The sequence below is a fragment of the Colossoma macropomum genome, unplaced genomic scaffold (genome assembly GCF_904425465.1).
Source record: "Colossoma macropomum unplaced genomic scaffold, Colossoma_macropomum, whole genome shotgun sequence".
Lineage (NCBI taxonomy): Eukaryota > Metazoa > Chordata > Actinopteri > Characiformes > Serrasalmidae > Colossoma > Colossoma macropomum.
The window spans coordinates 14210463-14221683 of record NW_023494810.1 but is presented as its reverse complement, the minus strand read 5'-3'; the positions used below and the strand labels follow the sequence as shown (position 1 = coordinate 14221683).

Here is an 11221-nt window from a genome sequence, read left to right as displayed (position 1 = left end):
TTGCATCATTAAAGCGTTCTTAGGATTGTTGGAGAATGTGCTGTAGATGGTTCTTTTTGAAAATGATTTTATGTATCACCCAAAACAGTTCTTCTACTGTTACGGTGTCAAGCTTGTAACAATAGAAGAAACCTTTTCAAAAAGTTTCTATATAGAACCATCTACAGCACATTTTCCATCGATTCAACGAACGCTTTCATGATGCAAAGAACCCTTTCATGATGCAAAGGGTTCTTTAAGTGTTCATGGTTCTATATAGATCCATTTTCTTTACTAAAGACCCCTTGAGGCACCATCTTTTTAAGAGTGTACACTGTGAGTGCAGAATGGTGAATGTTGGTTTAGTAAGTGTAAAGTTGAAGGGATAGAAGATGAATTAATCCCTTCCTTCGCCAAAAAGCTGTAGCAGGAAGGTGAAGAGGTAGATGATGTCCAGGTAGAGACTCAGAGTAGCGAATATGTACTCCTCAGGGCTCATAGCGTACGACTTATTCCCCATCAGCAGCTGAGTGTCAAACGCCAGAAACTGTGGAGAGAGAGAGCAAAGGAGAAGTACAGCAGGTGAAGAAGGCCAAAAGAAGTGGAATATTCCAGCGTTCTGTCTGTCACATCTGTATCACAGCATGAACAGTAACTGTTTCACATTTTCCCGCATACTGTAAACTTAAATTACTCCACTTTACATAAAGGTAATGCAAATTTAGTACCTTGAAGAATTAAATAAAGTTATGTAACAGGTTGGTATCACTTTATTTGGAGTGATGATGAATAAACTCTAAAAACAGATTATCAGTAACACATCAACAACACATCAGTGAAGTAGCAGTAGTGAAGCATCTGAATACACTGAAGTAAATATCTTGTAGATGTTCTGTTGATACATTACTTACATTAAGTAGATGTATTGTTAATTTGTTACTTCCATTATGCAAAACCTAACCCTAACCCTGGCCCTAATACTAACCCTGGCCCTAGTCCTAACCTTAACCTAAACCCAAAACTTAATCCTAACCCTCGCCCTGGCCCCAATCCTAACCCTAACCTTAACCTCAACCCATAACCTAATCCTAACCCTCATCCTGGTCCTAATCCTAACCCTTGTATGTTATTGACATGTTACTGAGAGTCTGTTGTGGGTTTGTTTCATCTAAAAGGACCACTCAAAATAAAGTGTCACCACAGATTCAAGCCTAAGTAACTTTGTATGTGAGTTATAGTTGCTTTCTAATTTTCAGTGATCCACACTTCTGTAGTGAGTAAGATCACCTCAGACAGTCCAGCCATTATAAATGGTGTCCATTGAGCTGCAGTGATCAAATTTTACAAATTCTACTTAATCTGTAATTATTAACATTAACTTGAATCAAATATTCTTCCCTGTGTAATGAATTAACATCAGTTAACTTCATTATATTGAACATGCTCTTCATACACTCTTAAAAATATGATCCTTCAAGGGTTCAGACTCAGAGAAATGGCTGATTCTAGTCTTCTCCAAGCCGTTTATTCTTTACTGTACACCCTTGAAAAAGAGGGTTCCTCTTGGGGTCTATAGTAAAGACAATGGTTCTATATAGAACCATGAACATTGAAAGAACCATTTGCATGCTCAAATGGTTGTTTGCATGGTGAAATGTTCTGCAGATTGATGTAGAATGTGTTGTATATGGTTCTATATAGAACCTTGTTGAAAATGGTTCTATATAGCACCAAAAAGATTTCTATTGTATCTAAGCTTGACACGTAAAAATAGCAGAACCCTAATTGGTACTATATAAAATCTCATACAACACATTCTCAATCAATCTGAAGAATCATTTCACCATGCAAACAACCATTTAATCATGATTAATCATTTTCTTTTTGCTAAAGAACCCTTGAAGAATCATCTTTCTTAAGTGTGTAAAAAAGTAAGTGACACAAAAGTAACATATAAATAAAATATAAACCGAGGATTAGAAAAGAAATAGATTTGCTAGATTTGTATTAGTAATTTTAATAAATTAGTAATGAAAACCCATAAAACTGTTAGTGTAATGATTATGTTGAACAGTTTAGTTAAAAAAGAACAAAAGAAATATAAAGCTGTTGACTTGATACTGAATGGAGAGCACAGCACAAACTAGCGAGAGGTAAAATGTAGCATTTTATGTAGTTAAACAGGTTCAAGTGGAACGTTCTATTGGTCATGTTCTCATGTTGCCTATGGAGTCCTGCTGGTGACATCCCATACATATAAAAATAAGGGTGGCCACACCCTGCTAATGCATAGGAATGAGATCCTAATGCATGGGACATGGTAAGGCGTGGTAATGAGATAAGTAAGTCATGGCCATGACTTAGTAAGGTGTGGGAACAAGATCATGCCTTATTATGCTGTGGTCAAGGTTTAATTAACTTAGTAAGGCATGGCCACGCATTAGGATCTTGGTTCCATGCCTTACTAAGTTGTGGCCAGCACTTAATTATCTCGTTCCCACGCCTTACTATGTTGTGGCCACGCATTAGTTTTATTTATACAGGAAGTCACCAGCAGGGCTCCGTAGTTCACAGACTAATTTGTGACTTTGTCCAGCAGTCAGTCAGATGTTTCTCCAGATTCACCCTGAAGACTGTTTTATACCATAAAAGTAACTTATTCATCCTGAGTGTTTGTGATTTCTGAGCTGTACAGAATTTACTCATAATTATAATCTCCTCTTGGTGTGTGTAATATAGCAGCGTTTAGAAGCAGATTAACAGCTCACAGTGAGAGCTAGACAGGCTAAAGTACAGCTCCAAGTAGAACTCCATATAATATCCTTCCACACTCCTTTAATGAGCTGGTAAGTGATAAATGCTGATTCAGTACTATAATCCCTTCTAGAGGTGTTCTCTGTTCCTTACCATGGTAAAGACGATTGCTCCTACGACCCCGTAGATTGCGTGTAACCAGGGAACCTACAGAACAGAGTAAATTACTCTGAAAAATGACTGTAATAAAAATAATAATGTTCATCAATACAAGAGCGTAAATCCACTAATCAAATTGTGTTGAAGAGGCCTTAAAGTAGCCCTAAATATAGCCTTACAAGCAGAGAAGTAAATCTGTTCACTCCTTTGGCTAGAAAGCTACTGATTGGATTTACTTGTTGTGGCCTAGTTTTATTTTTAGGCACTTACATATCCAAACGGGACTACAAATCCCATGACCAGCGCACAGCAGAGCATGACCATGCAAAGTGTGAACAGAACACCCTGGAAAGAAGTGATGTCAACCTAGGGAGTCATAAAAAGAGAGATTTACAGTTATTATACAATAACAGTACTTCTCTAAAGTTCCAGTTGTTTTATATGTCAAGGACTATAGTATGAGAGTGTTATAGGAGATACATTCACTTTTAATGATGGAGATCATATGATATTTTATACATTTTAGCCATTTCAAATCCAACGGGTTGATATGCAGAGCCAAACTAGCAACAACTGCCACTGTCCAATTACTTACTGATTAACACTGTATGTTAGAATACTAAACATTATGACTATGTAAAAGGTACTGAATCATACAATGCCTAAATACTATTAAAGCATAAGCCTTAATGTGGGAAAGGGGAAAACTTGGTAGCAAACTTCGAGGCAGAATAAAACACAAGAATTTCCTGTTTATCATGTACACCTACCACTAACTGGCCACTTTATCAGAAACACCTACCTTGTACCTACCCTCACTGGTCACTTCATCTGAAACACCTACCTTGTACCTACCCTCACTGGCCACTTTATCAGAAACACCTACCTTGTACCTACCTTCACTGGCCACTTTATCGGAAACACCTACCCTGTATCTACCACTAACTGGCCACTTTATCAGAAACACCTACCTTGTACCTACAGTCACTGGTCACTTTATCAGAAACACCTACCTTGTACCTACCCTCACTGGCCACTTTATCAGAAACACCTACCTTGCACCTACCCTCACTGGCCACTTTATCAGAAACACCTACTTTATGCTTTCACTAACTGGCCACTTAATTAGAAACACCTACCTTGTGCCTACCCTCACTGGCCAATTTATCAGAAACACCTACCTTGTACCTACAGTCACTGGCCACTTTATCAGAAACACCTACTGGTACTACCTCATGGCCACTTTATCAGAAACACCTACCTTGTACCTACCTTCACTGGCCACTTTATCGGAAACACCTACCCTGTATCTACCACTAATCTGGCCAATTATCAGAAAAAACACCATACCTTGTACCTCAGTCACTGGTCACTTTATCAGAAACACCTACCTTGTACCTACCCTCACTGGCCACTTTATCAGAAACGCCTACCTTGCACCTACCCTCACTGGCCACTTTATCAGAAACACCTACTTTATGCTTTCACTAACTGGCCACTTTATTAGAAACACCTACCTTGTACCTACCCTCACTGGCCACTTTGTCAGAAACACCTACCTTGTTCTTACACTCACTGGCCTCTTTATCAGAAACACCTACCATAAGTGTGTTTTGTAGGATTATGATTTCTGATTGTAGCCTACCTTTTGCTACATGAACAGGAAATGGTCCACTACAAAAATATCTGTTCAGCAGTGAGCGTAGGTATAAGGTAAGTGTTTCTGATGAAGTGGCCAGTGAGTGTAGGTACATAGTAAGTGCTTCTGATAAAGTGACCAGTGAGTGTAGGTACAAGGTAGGCGTTTCTGATAAAGTGGCCAGGAAGTTTATTTAACTTCACAAACTTACAGGTATACCTTACAATAAATATTGAGTCAACTTCATCTGATACATAGAGCATAGAACGCAGATTATTGTTTTGTTCACTGATGATTTTTAAGGCAGTCTGGTTATTCTTTTAAGTAAAATCCCCAATTTAGGTACAAGTTAGGCATTTCTGATAAAGTGTCCAGTTAGTGGAAGCATAAGGTAGGTGTTTCTAATAAAGTGGCCAGTGAGTGTCAGTACAAGGTAGGTGTTTCTAATTAAGTGGCCAGTTAGTGAAAGCATAAAGTAGGTGTTTCTGAAAAAGTGGCCAGTTAGTGGAAGCATAAGGTAGGCATTTCTGATAAAGTGTCAACTCAGTGTCTGCTATGCAAAATTACATTCAGTATTCACTCAGTACTCTGTAAACAGCACTCACTCACCGAACTCTGGAAGCTGAAGATAGTGACGCAGAGGCACACCACAGCGGTGATAGCCAAGCAGAGAACCACTGACTTTGTGTTGTAGTAGCTGTGGTTGGAGACAAAGTGGAGGATGTATGTTAAGAGATCTCGCCAGCAGTCTCCTGGCACACGTTACCTCCCTTATATGGAGGAAGGGTTCTTTAGCAAAGACAACACTTATATGTAGAAGCATGAAAACTCAAAGAACTGTCTGGTTGATTGGTTCTTTGCATAGTTAAGTAGTTCTTCTCTATGATGGAGAGCCTGTTTATATATCTGTAAATAACTTTTTTTAAATGGTTGTTATTTGACAGTATATTCCTCTTCTACTTCTTCTGCTTCTTTTTCTTATTTCTCTGCCAGATTTTCATCCCACAGTTTTGGAGATATTGACACTGTTCCAACTCCAGAATCTTTGGTTTGATTGGGAATGGTGTGCTTGTTTACAGCCTTTAATTCAATGTACAGTTAGCAGTTTTTGTACAAGTAGTTTTTTTAATGAATATTTTGTTTCCCATAGAAATGAATGGGGTAAAAAGTTTGTGCACCCAGCTTATATCATGATGATACAAGAACATTAGTAACACCCTGTTAACCCTGTGGGGAACCATAGCAACCACATAGCAACATCCTAGCAACCACCCGAGATACCACAGCAACCACCTAAAATACCATAAAATCCCATAGTAGCCATTCAACAACACCCTACCAACCGCCTGAGAGCACTAAAGCTGCGAAATTACTCTGCATTTTCTTCAGGAAATGCACTTTTCTAGTTAATGAATAATAATATTAATAATAATACTAATAATACACATGAACATGTACCCATAGTTATAGAGAGAGTGCTATAGTGATGCACCTCTTTACCTGGAAACAAAGCCCAGCATGCAGGCCATGCACAGCGTCTTTCAGTCCGCATGATAGAAAAGTGTGCATGCAAAACAAACCAAAGAGATTACAGTGAAAAACAAGTGCAAATTTTAAAAAAATGCAATAATCTGTAAAAAGTGGATCTAACAAAAATGTTGCCTTGCATTTCTTCATTAAAAGTATTTGAGTTAAAATAAAACCAGTAAACTACTTGTTGCCACATAAAGCAATTTTTATTCATTTGAACTGACGAAATCATTTCTTTATAATGCACTAAAATATACAGATTTTCATGTACTCACAAAGATTGTTAGCAGAATCAGATTCCATGGAAACTGCCTCCTGTAATGGAGAGACAAAGATGAGTTTTTGGAGGAATATTCAGGAAAATTATACAGTTTAAATGGCTCACATCATGGAAAACTAAATTCTGTCAAACAAAAGAGTGAAATAGCATGACAACATTGCTAAAATTTCAAAACATAGCATTCACAGCCCAGACCATACAGTACATATATGTAAACTAAGCTGCAAATACAGCCTGTATTGAATTCATTGTTTTTGTGATGTCACAAAAAACAACACATTTACATACATCCAGCTATTCATCCTACAGGTGTTCAGCCCCGCACACTCACACTGCAGTCATAAGGATTGTTTCAAATTATAAATGAGGCACAATATAAGGGCAGCCAGTCAGAACAGAGCTCATTTACATATATCAGTTTTAAAGGCACAGAAACAAAACCCGACAGGGCTAAAGAGGGGCTGGAACAACTGTAAAAATGGCTGTTTTTGGTAAATAAAACCACACCAATGTGACAAGTGGCCAAGGAAAAGGTGGGATATGGGCCCGTTAAATATTAGAAGTTATGATAAAAACGTTACCTTACATCTGCGCAGCAAGACAACGTCAAATATGTTCCAAGAAATAGCAAACTGCAATAAATAAATAAACAAACAAACAAATAAATAGATTAGCTTGTACTTTTTTACATGTAGTACTGTATGGCCATTTTATCAGAAACCCCTCTCTTGTAGCTCCATTTTGCACGCGTAAAAAATGTACACATTCAGAATACATTTAGAATGCATATTGATAAGGTACATGGTACATTTCTTTACTTAATTCATGCTGTTTCTTACGGTTATTGATTGGCAGTTTACTTAATGTAATCTTTTGTTAAAATGTTTCATTAAAAATGTACTTATCATTTAAAAATAATTATCAAATAATTAACAAATTATTATTAGTTTGATCATCCCTCAGAAGAGCTCAGTAACACTGAGATTAATAACTGATCACATTGATTTATCAGTCTACTCAGGCTTTAGCAGAGCTCAGTAACACTGAGGTTAATAACCAATCAAAGAGATTTATCAGTTACTCAGGCTTTAGCAGGAACTTTAACGTTTGTAAGGAGCCTGTCAATTAAGGTTTTCTTTAGAATTCATCTAACAAGCATGTTTGCTACAGGCTGTGCAGTGATTCAGAAATAGTTCAAGGCCATGCTTTTTTTATATTTAGTGGGTACATGTTCTGAAAGTATTCTCCTAAAAATGTAAAAAGTAACTGTATTCTGAATATGGCCTTTACAAAAAGTAACTTGGACTGAATTTCTGTATTCGCAGTACATATTCCCAATACTTATATACATCCCAGTTCAGCCTGTGCTTCTGATAAAATGGCCAGTGAGTAGATACAAGGTGGGTGAAGCTAATAAACTGGCATTTAAAGGACCTAAAAGGAAGGTGGACCTCATGTAGTAACCAGTGTGTAGATGTTTCTTTTAAAGTGGACAGTGAATGTATTTTAGGAATGCAGTGTGATGCTGCTTACTTGGACAGAGAGTAAAGTCCAGGATGAGTCTGAACGTAGAACCTTACTGGTGGCCTGAAAGAGACGATATACACCAGAAGAACAGCAGTGTCACCTTATGTCACATATACAAAAATAAAGGACTTAAGGAGGAAAATCAAACAATGCTAAAAATAAATGAATAAAAGAAGGTGATAATAATGGGCCGACAGCCAATCAGCTACTTGTTAGTAGGCGGCTTATGCAGTTGCTGTACAGCAGATGTCTTTATAAGTGTTATGAATTAGAGATGGTATCTATGATTTTTCATAGCAATGAGGTAGGAAGAGGGGGCACTCCGGGGGCTGCAAATAGGGCAGACATTTTTTTTTTTTAGGACCTATATACAGGTGGGTCTAAAAGTGAGACAGCTAGTATTTTGTATTTTTTGTAATTCGACACAAAGTTGTTTTTTTTTTATCACAAATTATAATATCAGCAAAACAATTTGCATAAGATGTATAACCCTTAAACATTTAACATGAATTTCAATGTTATTCAACTATTTCACTATTAAACAAAGGTATTGCTATAATATTTCAGTGAACATCTCAATCTTACCAGAACAAACATTACTTACGAAAACGTGAAAACAGCCACAATCGCTATGGTAACAAGCAGCTGCAGCATCAGAATGGAATACACCTGACAAAACACAAAGCCACTCGTTCAGGAAACAGTGGACAGAGACTTTCAAGTTTACCTTTTGCCATTTTCATTCAGTTTTATGACTTGATCTGTTTATCTGAGTCATCAAATTATAAATAATACCTTTCTGATAAAGACGCGTCTGATGTTCTTGTCCTCCCAGGAAAATGTACCATCTGTGTAACAGTAGCTCGGACAGCCTGAACCCGAGAGGGAACAAACTGAACTTAGTCGGCTCTATTTTTATGATTTTTTCATCAAATATTCTAATATCAGTGTCTCATCATTTGCACACAATGCTTAAATTACACCCACAGTTAGTTAAATATGTAAATTAGGTCAGCCAGAACAGAAAAGACATCAGATATTAAGTGGAAACTGTTTGTTAACAGCTATTCAGAGCAGAAGTGAGATGACTGAGAGTCGTCACCTGCGTTTGCCTCTTCATAGCTTGGAGGCATGTTTCCAGCCACTGTGCTCACTGTTGGGGCAACCTGTAAACAAAAATACATGTCCAAATACTAAACATATTCTATTTTGTGTACTTTAAATCTATTTTTATTTTTTTTTTGTAAATAAAAATGAGAATTTAATTGTTTAAAAATTGGTTCTCATTTGTTTTGGAAACTCAATGATAATATTAAATAAATAAATAAATAAATAAATAATTTTAAAAGCAATGAACATCAATAATCAATTCACTTTTCAAGCATCAAAATGTGATCTTTAAGTCAAGTGTTGCACAAAACTTCTATTCCTATGTATATCTTGAAAATTAAAAACTAATTAAATGTTAGTCTCCGTGTTAGGTAATAAAATATAATCATTAAAAAAAACAAATCCAATTCTGAGATTAATGTGCATAAAATACTTTTTGCTGTTAATATTCAACAATATTTTAACTACAAGTTTAGCTTAAGAATTTTGTGTTTGAATTCCTGATATGTTCATAAAGTGAAAAAGCTATAAACTAAGTTGCTGTTATTTAATCAGGCATTTGTTTATATTCTATACCATAAGCTATAATTTATGAATATCATATAACAAACGCAGTGTAATTCTAATAATGCTCAAATGCATTTTTTTTAGAAAACTCCAGTAGCAATGCTGAATAAGACTAACTACAAATAGCCATAATAATCTTCTTATGAAAAGACCCTGCATGTAAGACCCTGTACAGTACACGGTATAAAATGCTGCTCTAGACTACAATTACTAATTATTTCATGAGAACAGAAATAAATAAAATCTTATGTCATTTCATTTTATTGCTTATTTCTTCATAAACTGACTTCTACAAATCAAATCTACTTATTGTCTAATGTCCATCTGTCCAATGTTTCCTATACTTTTACAGTGATTTAACTTCATTTCTTTCACTTTTCTTTAATCCATACCTTTTTCTGTGTCATGTTGGTAAAGATGTTGGTTCCTCCTCTTTGGTATCGTTCTTATATGATCCAATATTGAGTGCTCACCCCCAAAGTCGTCACTTTATTGACCCAAACAGAAGTTGTCCGAATGTCCAGTGCAGTTATATCGCTCAGCACCTGTAAATGAAGTTTAATGTTTATGGTCTATTTTATTTGTCCAGTGTGTTCTGGTCCTCCACTGTCCTTCGAGTCTGCTTATGCAGCCAGATTAGTCCAGATCTTTATACCATCCCAGCAGGCTAATCCTCTCAGCCGTTCTGTAACGGTTTCCCGTAATGGCCCCTCCCACCCACAGTGTTAGCAGTATGTTCTAGCAGCATCCTGGCACTGAATAAAACTTTAAAGGGGAATGATGCTGATTTAATGTGAAATGTTCTGTTTATGAGAAACCAAGTCAGAATTGTTCAGAGTGGTGGTGATAAGAACCAGACATCCACCTCTAAAAGCTCCCTCACAGAAAGTTATTATATGAAATGGTTATGAATATGCTGCCTGATGCCTAGTCTGAAAGAAAACTTATTATTTCAGATTGTCCACAATTTTCCATCATCAACATTCCATATAAAGCTCAGAAGACATGTGTAGGTTTACTGGTGGTTTTGGATAGTAAATAAAATGTCTATATTTGTGTTCCCCCTGTCATGGCGACCCCTGGTTCCTATCACCACCACTGTAAAAATCTAAGAGTCTGTAATTTTTTTCTGTCCACTTTCAGAAGACTTTTGGAACCTTCATTTTTAAGAATTACAATGTCACTTTTTAACAGACTAATTACAGTAAGATGTTTCAGTTTAATAGACTAACTTTGAAGTGTTCACCAAATCGTGTGTTGTATTGCATTGTTAAAATGCATCAACTAAAAAATCAGTTATTGCACCTAAAATAACTCTAAAATCACCCTGGAATACCTTCCAATTACAGAAACTATTCGTGGTGTTTTTTCCCCCAGATGATTTTAACATAATGAGCAACTTATTTTCAGTTTTCACTCATTTTCATAATTTTATTACTCACTGTTTCTATTTTTTCATATTAGTATATTTTCATATTTCATGTTACATATCTCTTCATACTAACTGGAAAATTATTTATATTGAAGACCATCTGGTTTATTAGATGAGTTCTATTTTAAGTGGTGACTTAATCTGTTTTGTAACATTGTTTTGGTAAAGCAGAGGCAGGAGTAATGAGACTAAGTTTAAGACCATTACAGGCTTAAGACTATTTTGAAAGCATCTAGAAACCTGA

At 36.2% G+C, this 11221-nt stretch overlaps 1 protein-coding gene across 1 annotated transcript; it reads right to left on the bottom strand.

Moving 5' to 3' along the window:
* Positions 1-376: 376 nt before the first annotated feature.
* faim2b (Fas apoptotic inhibitory molecule 2b) lies at positions 377-10139 on the bottom strand. The gene is made up of 12 exons (XM_036559888.1): positions 9938-10139; positions 8971-9034; positions 8664-8740; positions 8473-8537; positions 7875-7928; positions 6923-6973; positions 6337-6376; positions 6032-6069; positions 5141-5228; positions 3163-3258; positions 2887-2940; positions 377-526 (listed from the first exon to the last, which is right to left on the bottom strand). The coding sequence occupies exons 1-12, from the start codon at positions 9950-9952 to the stop codon at positions 377-379; spliced, it is 792 nt and encodes a 263-aa protein (XP_036415781.1). The 5' UTR covers positions 9953-10139.
* Between the last annotated feature and the right edge of the window lie 1082 nt (positions 10140-11221).